General features: G+C 43.1%; 1 protein-coding gene across 1 annotated transcript; it reads right to left on the reverse strand.

Moving 5' to 3' along the window:
- Positions 1 to 748: 748 nt before the first annotated feature.
- On the reverse strand, positions 749 to 17,362 carry slc14a2 (solute carrier family 14 member 2). The gene is made up of 9 exons (XM_035785870.2): positions 17,206 to 17,362; positions 5,653 to 5,848; positions 4,959 to 5,148; positions 4,745 to 4,873; positions 4,046 to 4,238; positions 3,287 to 3,434; positions 3,033 to 3,167; positions 2,855 to 2,904; positions 749 to 1,460 (listed from the first exon to the last, which is right to left on the reverse strand). The coding sequence occupies exons 1-9, from the start codon at positions 17,227 to 17,229 to the stop codon at positions 1,083 to 1,085; spliced, it is 1,443 nt and encodes a 480-aa protein (XP_035641763.1). The 5' UTR covers positions 17,230 to 17,362; the 3' UTR covers positions 749 to 1,082.
- Between the last annotated feature and the right edge of the window lie 932 nt (positions 17,363 to 18,294).

Consider the following 18,294-nt stretch of genomic DNA (forward strand, 5'->3'; position numbering starts at 1 on the left):
ACAGATCTTAGCAGGTGCATTCTGTATTCATCGTGTGCACGCATACACACATTTCCAAGACTGTGTCCCTGTACTAAAACGTATATTTCTTATTCGTTTTGGAAGTTACAAGCCTGAAACCTTGAACATAGACTGCTGACACCCTGTGGAAGCCATAGGAATTACACCCTGGGAGTTAGAATTCAGATGCCCCTATTACTTTCCATTGTAAGAGCATGGGCTCTCAAAAAAAAACTATTCTGGTTGTTTTTTCTTCTGAATTTCTTCAAATTGCAAAGTGTTTTCTTTCCAATGGTACCAATTATATGCATATCCTGGCTTCAGGGCCTGAGCAACAACAGGCAGTTTACTTTGGGAACGTAATTCAGGCCGAAATTGAGAAAAAAGGTGCCTATTATTAAATTAAGAGTATTTGGTGAACTGCAACTTCCCTGCTGCACCCTAGCTCTTATCCAATTGACCATTCAATAATAATCTTCTAGTACATTAAATACAGTAATTATGCATTATGTAATGGCATGTTGAGAATGTGCTACCTGATACCATTTTAAGGGTCTGTGAGGTCAAGCCATTTGTATGTGTGCCAATGGGCTTCATACATTCTTACAGTGCATACCACTATATGGGTAGTGTGTGTCTGAGGGTGGTTTGTGTCACTGTGTGTATGAGGATTGGTATGTGTGTGTGTCCCGTAACTACTCGAAGATACATATGATGGTGGCATTTTCAAAGAGCAACTACCCTGAGCTTTTGTTAGAAAAATAGACTTTTATTCGAACTCAAACCAAGTAAGTATGAAAGTACATAACTGTGGTAATATCCACTGTATAGCAAAGTTAGATACAATACCATACACCGGAATGACCTACTGTAGCCCTACCTGAGTGCTAGTTACCTGAGGGCTAGTTACCTGAGGGCTAGTTACCTGAGCTTTGGGCATTTTTCAGAAGTAATAAACAATAAGATAAGTTACATACAGTATGTATAACGCTAAAACGAACACTTCAGATACCGTCTACCAACACACACACCCATCTGTCCATCATAGTACATAGTAAAACATCTGGAGTCTGTTGATGAGCTCAGACATTTTCTGCCATGCTGCACACTTCACCCAAGGCCACCTCCATCATCTCTTCCTCCTGAATCATCATTTTATTAATCTCCTTGCCTTCCATCCCATCACCCTTCTCTTTGCCATCCATTCTCTCCATCCTCAGCACCTCTTTATCGTTACCTAGCAGCTCCTGCTCCTTTGCCCTCCACTTTTCCTCATCTCTTTCCTTCTCCTCTCTCTCCAGCTTCTCCTTCTTTCGGAGCTTCCAGAAGAAGCGCAGGTTCCTCTCTGGGTAGGCCACGTTAGCCAGCGGCAGCTTGAATATGGTGTTGGTTTCCGTGGTAAACAGAAGGAAGGTGAGGGCGGAGAGACAGAAGGGCCAGGTGCAGGCTGGCAGGCCAAACTGAACAAAGAGAGAGAGGGAGCGAGAGAGAGTCAGATTTCAGAGATTTCAATTTTTATTTGTCACATGCGCTGAATACAACTGGTGTAGACCTTGCCGTGAACCGCTTACTTACAAGAGTTAAGAAAATGTATTGGGCCAAATGTACGACCCTCTGTAGTGCCTTACAGTCGGATATCGAGCAGTTGCCATACCAGACGGCTATTCAACCAGTCAGGATGCTCTCGATGGTGCAGCTGTAGAACTTTTTGAAGATCTGAGGACCCATGCAAATATTTTCTGTCTCCTGAGGGGGAATAGACATTGTCGTGCCCTCTTCACACCTGTCTTAGTGTGTTGGACCATGTTGGTTATGTGGACACCAAAGAACTTGAAGCTCTCGACCTGCTCCACTACAGCCCTGTTGATGTGAATGGCCTTCCTTTTCCTGTAGTCCAAAATCATCTCCTTTGTCTTGATCATGTTGAGGGAGAGTTTGTTGTCCTGGCACCACACTGTCAGGTCTCTGACCTCCTCCCTATAGGCTGTCTCATCGTAGTTGATGATCAGGCCTACCACCGTTGTGTCGTCGGCAACCTTACTGATGGTGTTGGAGCTTTGCTTGGCTACACAGTTGTGGGTGAACAGGGAGTATAGGAGGAGACTAAGCACGCACCCCTGAGGGGCCCCCGTGTTGAGGATTAGCGTGGAAGATGTATTGTTGCCTACCTTTACCACATGGGGGCGGCCCGTCAGGAAGTCCAGGATCCAGTTGCAGACGGAGGTGTTTAGTCCCAGGGTCCTTAGCTTAGTAATGAGTTTGGAGGGCACTATGGTGTTGAATGCTGAGCTGTAGTCAATGAACAGCATTTTCACGTAGGTGTTCCATTTGTCCAGGTGGGAAAGGGCAGTGTGGAGTGCAATAGAGATTGCGTCATCTGTGGATCTATTGGGTGGTATGTGAATTGGAGTGGGATTCTGGGATGATGGTGTTGATGTGAGCCATGACCAGCCTTTCAAAGCATTTCATTGCTACAGATGTGAGTGCCACAGGTTGGTAGTCATTTAGGATTATGGTCAGATTTGTCAAATGGAGGGCGAGGGAGAGCTTTGTATGAGTCTCTGTGTCGAAGTAAAGGTGGTGTAGACTTTTTTTTCCATCTGGTTGCACATGTTACATGCTGGTAGAAATTAGGTAAAACGGATTTATGTTTTCCTGCATTACAATCCCTGGCCACTTAGAGCGCCACCACTGAATGAGCATTTTCTTGTTTGCTCTTCGCCTTATATAGTTAGTTGAATGCGGTCTTAGTGTGTTTTCAAAATGTGTTTATGTGCCCCACATTGTGTGAATGAAATTAGGCTACTGTATAGATAACAGCATGACTGTCATATTCTCATAACATTGTACTTACTGTGGACATGACATTAGCGATGGCTGAGCCCAGATATGCACAGAAGAAAGCTGGTGAAGAAAAGGCAGTCATTCAGTCATATTGCTACAGTACCACCCATCCAAACCGTTAAGGCCTTTAACCAGTCATGTGACACAGAGACAAGAGCTCCCCAGTTGGCATTACAGTGTGAACTCACCACAGGTGATTGCCAGCAGGTGTACCTGCCAGGTGAGAGCGTAGAACATCCCTCCAATAGCGATGCAAGCTAGAACACAGTTATACCCCCACAGACCAAAGTAGATCGCCTCAAATGGAGCTGCCAGGGCCAGACCTTCAGGAAAAGAGCCCACACTGGAATTCACTCAGCTGTACGATACTGTCCACTTCAAATACCTAATCTGGAACACTCGTGTTGTGTGTAGTCTGGTGGTTGTACGTGTGTGTGTCTACCTGAGACCATGCCGACTGCGGATCCAATGGTAGCGTGAGCACAGGTGATGGGAGAGGAAATGAAGAGAGCGACCATGAAGATTCCTCCTGTCCAGGGGTTATCACACCCATACACCTGGCCTATACCTACTGGCACTGCTGTGAACAGCTGAGGAGAGAGACAGAGAGGTGATCAGACTCGCGTGTGTGTGTGCATGCGTGTGTGGCCAGGGACAATCATGTCATCAAAACCCACAGGCACCATACCACAGATGATCTGAGTGACACAAACACACCTTCTGACTCACATATAAATCAGAAATGGACAAAAATAGTATGACCCACGCACAAGAACGTATCCATATTTTTTGTCATTTTGAAAAGTTCTCAGAGTCGGACAAAACCTCTCACCTACATCAGCAGCGTAGCCTAGTGGTTAGAGCGTTGGACTAGGAACTGAAAGGTTGCAAGTTCAAATCCCTGAGCTGACAAGATACAAATCTGTTGTTCTGCCCCTGAACAAGGCAGTTAACCCACTGTTCCTAGGCTGTCATTGAAAAGAAGAATCTGATCTTAACTGACTTGCCTAATGAAGTCAAATAAAAATCTCAGTATGTATGTGAACTATTTCTTGCATGTGGCCATTCCAGATAGATGGGATTCCTAGAGCTACTGAATGACTCAGCCTGGAAGTTTCTAGAATACACCTGAACCACACAACACGCAGAAACACACACATGCTTTGTTTATTCACACACAACACCCTGCTTTGTTTATTACCTTAGCTACGTTGACCTCAGCCCAGGTGATGTTGGCTAGTTCTGTGCGCGGCTGGATGAGGATTTGGGGGAAGTGGTGGTTGTAGTGGCCAGTAGCCACCATGTGGAGACATACGAGGATGTTGAAGGGAAGAGTGAACACTGGCAGGTCCCAACGACTGTTAATGGACGCCAACGCACTGGACACTATAGGGCTGGAGGAGAGGAGGTTCATGTATGCTGCTCAACCACAATGATACATAATAACCTCTAATCTCTCCAGTAGTCACAAGTCACAGTTGAGGTCAAATCTGGTTTTTACCATGTAGGGGAAAGTTATTTCCCTGTCCGTTCTGAGAAATGGTGATTGTCACAAGTCTATTACTGCACTGCAGATACTGGCTCGATATGTGCCAGTAAGACAGGACCATAATAACTGACATTAGTGAAAGTGGGTTAGACAAGGTACAAAGAAAGTCAGGAATGTCCTTTTGACCCGATGATGTGATAGAGGCAGACATGAATAAAGCTAGAAATAATAGGCAAAAAAGTGGGTCAGTTTGACGTCATTATGTGATTCCGATCTTAATGGGCCGGATAGCCATCTTTTCCTGGTACTGAAAAGATTACATTATTCACATGTTTGATTCACGTGCAAAACCCCATGAGACGGTGGTTATCAGCTCATCTGATGGGTATCTGGTGGCACAATCTAACTCACCAGGTCATAGACATGACGATGTTGGGCAGTAGGAGCCACCAGTACCAGTCTCCAGCGTTAGAGAACACGGCCATCAGCAGCCCCACCAAGATCCCATTGTAACCATACAGCCCCGCTGCAATCGCACCCCTAAAAGAGAGACAGACACACACAGTCAGAGATTGCATCACCCACGTGCACGCACGCTCAGACACACACACACACACACACACACCTGCTCTGTTGCAGTATGAGGGCAGAGATGGTGGCGAAGAGTGTGCCCACGAAGCCGTTGAGAGCCCACCAGCGGTTCTGCAGGATCAGCCCAGCAAAGATCACTAGGCCACTCAGAGGATTGTTGACAAACATGACCTGGGCAGCACCACGGAGAACCCAGTCTAGCAGCTGGAGTAGGAAAAACTGTTCTGGAGGGGGAGAATGGAGATGGGCAGCGGGTGAGGGAGAAAGAGAGAGTCATGTTCATAGAAGAAATATGATATATGTTTCTTTGCACACAAAGCTATAGATAATCTCGTCATTGTATGCAGGTTTCTGTATTATCACACACATACATGTACATACAGTCCCCAACACAGGTCCAGAGCTGTATTGTATACTTTGCTGCATTGTCTAAAGATTATGAATGTCTTTCTTTTTCGATGTTGTCACAGTCCTTTTTGGGACGATCTTGGGCGTGGGACGGTCTGGACATGTTTTCTCTGCTCATGGACATTGCCATTGGACATAGAATGATGTATTTTCTTTGCTGGAGAAGCATTCTGTTGAATTCACTACCTCAAGGTATATATTAAGTTATTTAAAAAAGGAAGTTTTTATTCAATGATTTGTCAATGTTTTTTACTGACTGTATATAAGATAAACTTAGCCTATTTGGAGAAGTGCTATGTTAAAATATAATCCATAGTTACTTTTCATCCACTCTGCAAACACCTCCATGTCTCCTGAGATGTAGGACAGTAACAGTAGCAGCCAGGCCTTGGCCTTCTGTTGGCAGGTGTGGACTGCAGACTTCCCAGCCTCAGCGTTTTCCCCCTGAGCCGCCTTCTGCTCCCCGCCCCCTGACATCTCTGGATCTGGGTTGGCCATCAGTGGCTGCTGCACTTGCTGCGTGGAGGAGAAGAACAGAGAGTTATACTTGCTGTAAAGCTGGACCCAGACAAAGAGCCAAGTCTATTCATGTGTCAACTACTTCGACACAACATAGAAAACGTTCAACATTGTTAAATTGTACAAATATTATACTGAACAAAACATATAAACGCAACATGCAACAATTTCAAAGATTTTGCTGAGTTACAATTCATAAAAGGAAATCAGTCAATTGAAATGAATTCATTAGGTCCAAATCTATGGATTCCACATGACTGGGTAGGGGGTGCAGCCATGGGGAGCCAGGCTCAGCCAATCAGAATAAGTTTCCCCCTACAAATGTAAACACATTTGTGCACAACATTTTTGATAAATAAGCTTCTTGTGCGTACCGAACATTTCTGAGATCTTTTATTTCAGCTCTTGAAGCATGGGACCAACACTTTACAAGTTGCGTTTACATTTTTGTTCAGTGTATGTACAGTTATTTCTATTGATAACCCTGTTATTTTATCTTGTTCTGTCATTCCTTTCCTTCATCAACATTTTAGTAGGTATAGCTACTATTATTTTGTTTTAGTTCGTGCTTTGTGCATAATCTCCTAAAAACAACCCTCTGAGCAGCCTGGTGATGTCTTAAAAAACCACACACAAAGTGAATCAAATCAAATCAAATCAAATTGTATTTGCACCTAATAACAACACTTTACAGACTTTACAGACTTTACAGGTCGGCAGCGTAGCCTAGTGGTTAGGGCGTTGACCTAGTAACCACAAAGGTTGACCTAGTAACCGCAAAGGTTGACCTAGTAACCGCAAAGGTTGACCTAGTAACCGCAAAGGTTGACCTAGTAACCGCAAAGGTTGCAAGATTGAATACCGAGCTGATAAGGTACAAAGTCTGTCGTTCTGCCGGTGAACAAGGCAGTTAACCTACTGTTCCTAGGCCGTCACTGAAAATAAGAACTAGTTCTTGACTGACTTGCCTAGTGAAATAATGGAAAAATAAAACAGTGATATGCGTACTCATCAGCCCATTCTCAACAGTGCAGAGATAAAAGGAAGACAAATATTTGCTGAATAAAAAAAGGAAATAGTAAAACAATAAGGAGGCAGTATACAAAAAGTACCAGTACTGAGTCAATGTGCCGGGATACCAAGTACTTGAGGTAATACAGGTAATACAGTATATACACTACCGTTCAATAGTTTGAGGTCCCTTAGGAATGTCCTTGTTATGAAAGAAAAGCAACATTTTTTGTCCATTAAAATAACGTCAAATTGATCAGATCAGTGTAGATATTGTTAATGTTGTAAATGACTATTGCAGGTGGAAACGGATGATTTTTAATGGAATATCTACATAGGCTCATTATCAGCAACCATCACTCCTGTGTTCCAATGGCATGTTGTGTTAGCTAATCCAAGTTTATCATTTTATAAGGAATAATTGATCATTAGAAAACCCTTTTGCAATTATGTTAGCACAGCTGAAAACTGTTGTGCTGATTTAAAGAAGCAATAAAACTGTCCTTCTTTAGACTAGTTGAGTATCTGGAGCATCAGCATTTGTGGGTTCGATTACAGGCTCAAAATGGCCAAAAACAAAGAACTTTCTTCTGAAACTCGTTAGTCTATTCTTCTTCTGAGAAACGAAGGCTATTCCATGCGAGAAATTGCCAGGAAACTGAAGATCTTGTACAACGCTGTGTACAAGATCACAGAACAGCAAACTGGCTGTACATGTTCTCTCTCATTTATTTTCCACAATGAGCAAATTTCTATTTTATCATAATGTAGGCCTACCAAAGGGGCCTACCATGAAAACAAATGGAGAAACATGAAAATAGCTGTTCTATCATTCAGCCTACAGTAGCAGCCAATGTGTGGTGTTAAATGTATGGCTACATTAAATGAGACATTTGAAAAAACACACGCAGGGCTTGATATTAACCTGTTTATCATCTTGTCACTCAGACAAGGAGGTGACTGAAAATGTTATTGTGTTGTTTGATGCAAAAAAAGTATTATTCTTCCCATACCATTGTTACAGAGAATCAGACAAATTATGCTACCCTCTGCCTATTGGCTACTGAGCTTATTCAAGCCTGTCTCAAAATACAACACTGCCCCATTAAGACAAAAAAAAGCTCTTTACCCGACTTGCTTTTTAAAAAAGATGTCTAGAAAGGTACACATGCTATACTCTTGTAGGAAGCAATCACTCCCCTATTGCTGACTACAAATGATCTATAACTGGGCTAATAACTCACTAACTTGCAAAGGATATGAACAAAATGTGCATAAGTGGCTACATTCAGCTCTTGCTTTGATCCCAAAACAAGCACACCTACTCAGGACCACAGCTGTAAACACAGTCCAGATTGAATTAAATGGCACAGATCATCCATACATGGCAATGGTCATATACAGAGCATTCGGAAAGTATTCAGACCCCTTTACTTTTTATACATTTTGTTACGTTACAGCCTTATTCTAAAATGGATTAAATTGTTTTTGTTCCTCATCTATCTACAGTTGAAGTCGGATGTTTACATACACCTGAGCCAAAAACATTTAAACTCAGTTTTTTACAATTCCTGACATTTAATTCTAGCAAAAATTCCCTGTCTTAGGTCAGTTAGAATAACCACTTTATTTTAAGAACGTGAAATGTCAGAATAATAGTAGAGAGAATGATTTACTTCAGCTTTTATTTCTTTCATCATATTCCCAGTGGATCAGAAGTTTACATACACTCAAACAATTTAAAGGCAATGCTACCAAATACTAATGAACTTGGGTCAAATATTTTGGGTAGCCTTCCCACAATAAGTTGGGTGAATTTTGGCCCATTCCTCCTGATAGAGCTGGTGCAACTGAATCAGGTTTGTAGGCCTCCTTGCTCGTGCACGCTTTCAGGGCTTTGTGATGGCCACTCCAATACCTTGACATTGTTGTCCTTAAGCCATTTTGCCACAACTTTGGAAGTATGCTTGGGGTCATTGTCCATTTGGAAGATCCATTTGCGACCAAGCTTTAACTTCCTTCCTGACTGTCTTGAGATGCTGTCCAGCAAGGAGCAGTGGCTTCTTCCTTGCTGGACGGACTTTCAGGTAATGTCGATATAGGACTCGTTTAACTGTGGATATAGATACTTTTGTACCTGTGTCCTCCAGCATCTTCACAAGGTCCTTTTCTGTTGTTCTGGGATTGATTTGCACTTTTTGCACAAAAGTACGTTCATCTCTAGGAGACAGAACGCTTCTCCTTCCTGAGTGGTATGACGGCTGCGGGGTCCCATGGTATTTATACTTGCTTACTATTGTTTGTACAGATGAACGCAGTACCTTCAGGCATTTTGGAATTGCTCCCAAGGATGAACCAGACTTGTGGAGGTCATTTTTTCTGAGGTCTTGTCTGATTTCTTTTGATTTTCCCATGATGTCAATCAAAGGTAGGCCGTGAAATACATCCACAGGTACACCTCCAATTGACTCAAATGATGTCAATTAGCAGAAGCTTCTAAAGCCATGACATCTTTTTCTGGAATTTTCCAAGCTGTTTAAGGGCACCGTCAACTTAGTGTATGTAAACTTCTGAACCACAGGAATTGTGATATAGTGAATTATAGGTGAAATAATCTGTCTATAAACAATTGTTGGAAATATTACGACATGCACAAAGTAGACGTCCTAAACGACTTGACAAAACTATAGTTTGTTAACAAGACATTTGTGGAGTGGTTAAAAAACGAGTTTAAATGACTCCAACCTAAGTGTAAATCAAATTTGGATTTGATTTGATTTACACTTAGATTGGAGTCATTTAAACTCGTTTTTCAACCACTCCACAAATGTCTTGTTTGATTTGATTTGATTTTAAGTGTATGTAAATGTCCGACTTCAACTGTACACACAATACCCCATAATGTCAAAGCAATAACAGGTTTTTAGACATTTTTGCAAATGTATTAACAATAAAAAACGGAAATATCACATTTACATAAGTTTTCAGAACGTATACTCAGTACTTTGTTGAAGCACCTTTGGCAGCGATTACAGACTCAAGTCATGTTGCTACAAACTTGGCACACCTGTATTTGGGGTGTTTCTCCCACTCTTCTCTGCAGATCCTCTCAAGCTCTGTCATGTTTGATGGGGAGCGTCACAGCACAGCTACTTTCAGGTTTTTCCAGACATGTTCGATTGTGTGCTTAGGGTTGTTGTCCTGTTGGAAGGGAAACCTTCACCCTACTCAGGTCCTGAGCGCTCTGGAGCAGGTTTTCATCAAGGATCTCTCTGTACTTTGCCCCGTTCATCTTTCCCTCAATCCCGACTAGTCTCCCAGTCCCTGCCACTGAAAATCATCCCCACATCATGATGCTGCCACCACCATGCTTCACCATAGGGATGATACCAGGTTTCCTCCAGATGTGATACTTGGCATTCACGCCAAAGAGTTCAATCTTGGTTTTATCAGACCAGAGAATCGTGTTGCTCACAATCCTTTAGGGGCCTTTTGGCAACCTCCAAGCAGGCTTTCATGTGCCTTTTACTGAGGAGTGGCTCCGTCTGGCCAGTCTACCATAAAGGTCTTATTGGTGGAGTGCTGCAGAGATGGTTGTCCTTCTGGAAAGTTATCCCATCTCCACAGAGGAATTCTGGAGCTCTGTCAAAGTGACCATCGGGTTCTTGGTCACCTCCCTGACCAAGGCCCTTCTCTCCCGATTGCTCAGTTTGCCGTCAGAGTTTTTAATTTTTAGAACACACTCAAGAACCTCCAGAAGCTAACCAGCTAACTAGCTACAAGCTATTTAGTCATTGTTAGTTTTTTAACCTGGATAACACTCGCCAGTCCAGCCCCCCTGCCCCATCCACCGCTGCCCCTGGACTCTGATCACTTGGCTACATAGCTGATGCACGCTGGACTGTCCATTAATCACGGTACTCCATTCTGCTTGTTTGTTTTATCTGTCGGCCCCGTTGCTTAGTCAATGCCATTTTACCTGCTGTTGTTATGCTAGCTGATTAGCTGTTGTCTCACCCACTGTTTTAGCTAGCTTTCCCAATTCAACACCTGTGATTACTGTATGCCTCGCTGTATGTCTCTCTCAAATGTAAATATGCCTTGTATACTGCTGCTCAGGTTAGTTATCATTGTTTTAGTTCACAATGGAGCCCCTAGTCCCACTCCTCATACCCCTGATACCTCCTTTGTCCCACCTCCCACATATGCGGTGACCTCACCCATTACAACCAGCATGTCCAGAGATGAAACCTCTCTCATCATCACCCAGTGCCTGGGCTTACCTCCGCCGTACCCGCACCCCACCATACCCCTGTCTGCGCATTATGCCCTGAATATATTCTACCATGCCCAGAAACCTGCTCCTCTTATTCTCTGTCCCCAACGCTCTAGGCGACCAGTTTTGATAGCCTTTAGCCGCACCCTCATACTACTCCTTCTCTGTTCCGCGGGTGATGTGGAGGTAAACCCAGGCCCTGCATGTCCCCAGGCACCCTCATTTGTTGACTTCTGTGATCGAAAAGCCTTGGTTTCATGCATGTCAACATCAGAAGCCTCCTCCCTAAGTTTGTTTTACTCACTGCTTTAGCACACTCTGCTAACCCTGATGTCCTTGCCGTGTCTGAATCCTGGCTCAGGAAGGCCACCAAAAATTCTGAGATTTCCATACCCAACTATAACATCTTCCATCAAGATAGAACTGCCAAAGGGGAGGAGTTGCAGTCTACTGCAGAGATAGCCTGCAAAGTAATGTCATACTTTCCAGGTCCATACCCAAACAGTTCAAACTACTAATTCTGAAAATTACTCTCTCCAGAAATAAGTCTCTCACTGTTGCCGCCTGCTACCGACCCCCCTCAGCTCCCAGCTCTGTGAGCAGGCCTTTCTAATCGACATGGCCCGGGTATTCTGGAAGGACATTGACCTCATCCCGTCAGTTGAGGATGCCTGGTCATTCTTTAAGAGTAACTTCCTCACCATTTTAGATAAGCATGCTCCGTTCAAAAAATGCAGAACTAAGAACAGATACAGCCCTTGGTTCACTCCAGACCTGACTGCCCTCGACCAGCACAAAAACATCCTGTGGCGGACTGCAATAGCATCGAACAGTCCCCGCGATATGCAACTGTTCAGGGAAGTCAGGAACCAATACGCTCAGTCAGTCAGGAAAGCTAAGGCCAGCTTCTTCAGGCAGAAATTTGCATCCTGTAGCTCCAACTCCAAAAAGTTCTGGGACACTGTGAAGTCCATGGAGAACAAGAGCACCTCCTCCCAGCTGCCCACTGCACTGAGGCTAGGGAACACGGTCACCACCGACAAATCCATGATTATCGAAAAGTTCAACAAGCATTTCTCAACGGCTGGCCATGCCTTCCGCCTGGCTACTCCTACCTCGGCCAACAGCTCTGCCCCCCGCAGCTCCTCGCCTCTCCAGGTTCTCCTTTACCCAAATCCAGATAGCAGATGTTCTGAAAGAGCTGCAAAACCTGGACCCGTATAAATCAGCTGGGCTTGACAATCTGGACCCTCTATTTCTGAAACTATCCGCCGCCATTGTCGCAACCCCTATTACCAGCCTGTTCAACCTCTCTTTCATATTGTCTGAGATCCCCAAGGATTTGAAAGCTGCCGCAGTCATCCCCCTCTTCAAAGGGGGAGACACCCTGGACCCAAACTGTTACAGACCTATATCCATTCTGCCCTGCCTATCTAAGGTCTTCGAAAGCCAAGTCAACAAACAGGTCACTGACCATCTCGAATCCCACCGTACCTTCTCCGCTATGCAATCTGGTTTCCGAGCCGGTCACGGGTGCACCTCAGCCACACTCAAGGTACTAAACGACATCATAACCGCCATCGATAAAAGACAGTACTGTGCAGCCGTCTTCATCGACCTTGCCAAGGCTTTCGACTCTGTCAATCACCATATTCTTATCGGCAGACTCAGTAGCCTCGGTTTTTAGGATGACTGCCTTGCCTGGTTCACCAATTACTTTGCAGACAGAGTTCAGTGTGTCAAATCGGAGGGCATGTTGTCCGGTCCTCTGGTAGTCTCTATGGGGGTGCCACAGGGTTCAATTCTCGGGCCGACTCTTTTCTCTGTATATATCAATGATGTTGCTCTTGCTGCGGGCGATTCCCTGATCCACCTCTACGCAGACGACACCATTCTATATACTTTCGGCCCGTCATTGGACACTGTGCTATCTAACCTCCAAACGAGCTTCAATGCCATACAACACTCCTTCCGTGGCCTCCAACTGCTCTTAAACGCTAGTAAAACCAAATGCATGCTTTTCAACCGATCGCTGCCTGCACCCGCATGCCCGACTAGCATCACCACACTGGATGGTTCCGACCTTGAATATGTGGACACCTATAAGTACCTAGGTGTCTGGCTAGACTGCAAACTCTCCTTCCAGACCCATATCAAACATCTCCAATCGAAAATCAAATCAAGAGTCGGCTTTCTATTCCGCAACAAAGCCTCCTTCACTCACGCTGCCAAGCTTACCCTAGTAAAACTGACTATGCTACCGATCCTCGACTTCGGCGATGTCATCTACAAAATTGCTTCCAACACTCTACTCAGCAAACTGGATGCAGTTTATCACAGTGCCATCCGTTTAGTCACTAAAGCACATTATACTACCCACCACTGCGACTTGTATGCTCTAGTCGGCTGGCCCTCGCTACATATTCGTCGCCAGACCCACTGGCTCCAGGTCATCTACAAGGCCATGCTAGGTAAAGCTCCACCTTATCTCAGTTCACTGGTCACGATGGCAACACCCATCCGTAGCACGCGCCTCAGCAGGTGTATCTCACTGATCATCCCTAAAGCCAACACCTCATTCGTCCGCCTTTCGTTCCAGTACTCTGCTGCCTGTGACTGGAACGAATTGCAAAAATCGCTGAAGTTGGAGACTTTTATCTCCCTCACCAACTTCAAACATCAGCTATCTGAGCAGCTAACCGATCGCTGCAGCTGTACATAATCTATTGGTAATTAGCCCACCCATTTTCACCTACCTCATCCCCACAGTTTTAATTTATTTACTTTTCTGCTCTTTTGCACACCAATATCTCTACCTGTACATGATCATCTGATCATTTATCACTCCAGTGTTAATCTGCAATATTGTAATTATTCGCCTTCCTCCTCATGCCTTTTGCACACATTGTATATAGACTCCCCGTTTTTTCTACTGTGTTATTGACTTGTTAATTTTTTACTCCATGTGTAACTCTGTGTTGTCTGTTCACACTGCTATGCTTTATCTTGGCCAGGTCGCAGTTGCAAATGAGAACTTGATCTCAACTAGCCTACCTGGTTAAATAAAGGTGAAATAAAAATTTAAATAAATAAAATAAAAGAGTTTGGACATTCCAAACTTCATTCATTTAAGAATGACGGAAGCCACTGTATTCTTGGGGACCTTCAACGCTGCAGAAATGTTTTGGTACCCTTCCCCAGATCTGTGCCTCGACACAATCCTGTCTCGGATCTCTATGGACAATTCCTTTGACCTTGGCTTGGTTTTTGCACTGTCAACTGTGGGAACTTATATAGGGTGTGAACACTTTCCGAATGCACTGTATGTCAGTGTTCTATATTGGCCTACTGCAGCTCTGATTGGCTGTGCCGCATGGTCTGTGTAGGATACGGTCTCGTGTGCAACAGAGTCATGAGAAATAGAGTCCAATAGAGTCCTGGGTTCTACCTAGAAATAAATATCTTGCATGTATTGAAAGTGGCTAATATTGCCTTGATTCTCTCACAATTGCCACAGTAAAGGGAAATGTTGATAGTGTTAACTAACAGGAAAAAAGAAGAAGACCAATCCTGTGCTTCTCTCAGTAGGCTGATAATTCTCTACGCTCTGCATGGCAGTCCTTGGGAGCTGCTCGGCAGTCTCAGGCTACTGCGAACCCTCACACACATACAGCTTATAGGGAACATTGCATGTGGTTTGGGGTAAAGTGACTAGGCAATCAGGATATAATGAACAGAGTAGTAGCATAGGTAAAGTGTAGTATGTGTGAGTGTGTGCATATAGTCTAGTGTGTGTGCATAGAGCCAGTGCAAGGGAGTCAGTGTAATACAGTTAAGATAAAGAAAATTGTCCGCGTAGCCATCTGATTAACCATTCAGCACACTTATGGTTTGGGGGTAGAAGCTGTTCAGGTGCTTTTTGGTCACAGACTTGGCACTCCATGACCATTTGCTGTGCGATAGCAGAGAGAGTCTATGACTTGGGTGGTTGGAGTCTTTTACATTTTTTAGGGCCTTACTCCGCCTGGTATACAGGTAGGAGTTCGGCCCCAGTGATGTACTGGGCCTTATGCACTACCCTCTCTATCGCCTTGCAGTCGGATGCTGAGCAGTTTTCATACCACACGGTGATGCAGCCAGTCAAGATGCTCTCAATGGTGCAGCTGTAGAACTTTTTGAGGATCTGAGGGCCCAGGCCAAATCTGTTCAGCCTCCAGAGGGGGAAGAGGTGTTGTCGTACACTCTTCATGTGTTGGTGTGGTCGGACCATGATATGTCCTTATTGAGGTGGACACAGTGGAACTTGAACTCTCGATTGATGTTATTATCATGATTATGACACACAAAGACCCTTCTATGGCCTGGCTTATCTTTGACTGGAATGCGGATGCAAGTTCTTGCGTTAAGGCACTATAGAAACTTGAGATTTTCTTGGGAATATCCTACAGAAGATAAGTCATGTTGAAAAATATTATTATATCATACTAGTGTACACCACTAATTGGTGTAGGTGCTGCACTCTAAAACAAATTCAACATGTAAAAAGTCAATTCAGCTTAAATATCTAAGTTGTCTGTACTTCAAAATGGGAAGTTGTTGAGCTGGTGTGGAATACTCCACAAACCTAATGAATAAAACAATGTTGAGTGAACTGAAATAGTGAAACTGAACTGAAAGTTTGCCACAACAACACAAATAGCTGAGTTGATCACACAAGAGAGTTCAGTTTGCTGAGATCAGCAACGTAAAATACTGTGTTGGCTTAAATACGTGCCTCATTAATATATTAACATGTGTGCTTTTCTGCATGATGTATTTAACGTGATTTTTTTTATCAATTTACATGTCAGGAACCAGTTTACAACTTAAACATTTATTTTAGAGGCTGAAATATGATGCATTAACCCAGATATATCAAAAAGTGAAGTGGATTTGTTCAAACCATTAGTGAGTTTGTTTTACCTGTTTATCTGGTGTGTGGTTAGTCAGAGCACATTTGTAAGAACCCACTGTCTGCTTTCAACCAATTATTTTTAACAGCCATCTGTCAAAAACATAATTATTTCCATAATTGAGCAAACATTTTATAGGTAATCCAACTTCGTATCTCTTGGCGTAATGACTAAGGGGACAGTCGCTGGACCTGGGTTTGAGTTCATGGAGTTAAAATAGTTTAGCTGAGGATATTCTTACATCGTTAAATTGGGAGGACTTGAAATAAAACGTTTTAAAAAGATCAAGTTAACCAGCTGCAATATAATTTCCAGTTTACTCAACTGTTGAGACAACTTAAGAATGCATGTTGGCAAAACTTTTCTGTCCCCCAAAGTTAAGTGAACTAGAAATTGTATTGTAGGTGGTTGCCTTGATTTTTAAAAAGTTGGCTGAAAACACTTTTTACAGTGTGCCCTTTAGAAGAATAAATCTCAGTGAACTCAACAGAAGAAAGAGGTGCAACTCTACAGCATTCGAAGAGCAGTGTGAAGAGCAGTGTGAAGAGCAGTGTGAAGAATGCATCTTCTTCTTGAATGCACACATTGAGTCAAACACAGGTGTCAGCCAATAAAAAGTTGCATTCACACTGCTCTTCACACTGCTCTTCACACTGCTCTTCACACTGCTCTTCACACTGCTCTTCGAATGCATTCTGAGGAAGTTCTGAGGACCAAAACACGCATGCTTCAGTGCATTTGCTCTGAAGCTTTCCATTTCTTTTATCATATTAATATTCTACTTGAAATAAATGATGTAATCAAAGGCTCAGAAGCGTGAATGAAAGTCACACAGTCTTCTCATTTGCAGTGAGATTTATATTATAACCAACATCTTGTTCTGTTCTGTCATCAGTACCTCACCTTAAAGAGTGGCCATTGTTTATTTCTTTATAACGTTACTATTTAACATTATCCTTATATAACACTATCTACGTAGGATGAAGTATTGGCATGTCCAACTTTCCCTTTTTTTTTTTTACACAGATCTGTGCCCTTCTGCACAACAGAAAATGTTGCCTCCATTTAGACAGAAAGGAAGACGAGAAGGATGAGTAGTGCAGTGTGTGTCCTACCTTTGTGTGATGTAGTCCAGGCATATATGTTTCCAGTAGGGCAGGGTGCTGTGTGTGGCAGCTGCTGTGAAGCTGTGCTGTAGCAGGGCTCCCACCACTGTTTTTATACCTCGCACAACATTCCTACTCTCCTTCTCCATGAACAAGAGCGATAACGTTCAACCACGCGCAAACTTCACTTTGATATGGAATGTGTGTGTGTAAGAGAGAGATGGCCTTGACCTATGGGTGTTCTATCAGCAGGTCCTGTCCAATAGCCAGCCACACAACTGTTAGCATCATGACTTTTGACCTGTGAGAGATTTACCCTATAGAGAGAGTTTTATCATTTTCCATACAGTGTTTCAATAAAACTTGAAGTGCACAATTCATTTTTTTAAATCCAATGGCAGATTGTGAGCATGTAGAAAAATGTGTCACTCTTACAATTTCATTAACCTTTGCATGCAACATTGATTAAGATCACCTATTTTATGTGACTTGCCAACTGATCACTATCACCCTTCTCCTTGAAATTCATCAACTAACGGTGTATCAATGATATTCAGATAATGAGTGGAATATTTTTATACAGAACCCAGGTATTTCAGCAGTGCATTTTACACTACACTATTCCAAATGGTAGAGTGACACTTTCCACTTTGTTCTATTGAAGAACACTGGTTGATGTAGAATGATGATGTAGTATTTGAAGCCACATCCATATAGCATTCCGTTTAACCAACATAAATGTATGTCAAATGTATACATTTATGAGGTAAAAATATAGAAATTGACAGTGTTCAGCAGTTATGTAGCTCTATACATTAACTAGGCACTACATCATTTTATTGTGTGAATATTGCATTCGATACTTAGATTGAAAATGCATCCACATTGAAAGAGTAATTTGGTGCAGTGAACAAGTGACTTTGTACTCAGTCAATTGAAAATGTGTTTAGAGTTTTGAAATGAGCCATTTTGATGATCTGTTTAGATTTTTGTGCTTAGGGTTGTGAAAATGTACCACATACGTGAAAATTGCACCAAAGTGAACTGCAACTTCACTCACACCTTCCTCTGAGTTTGTTCAAAGGAATTCCCATCCCT

The sequence above is a fragment of the Oncorhynchus keta genome, chromosome 14 (genome assembly GCF_023373465.1).
Source record: "Oncorhynchus keta strain PuntledgeMale-10-30-2019 chromosome 14, Oket_V2, whole genome shotgun sequence".
NCBI classification, from domain to species: domain Eukaryota; kingdom Metazoa; phylum Chordata; class Actinopteri; order Salmoniformes; family Salmonidae; genus Oncorhynchus; species Oncorhynchus keta.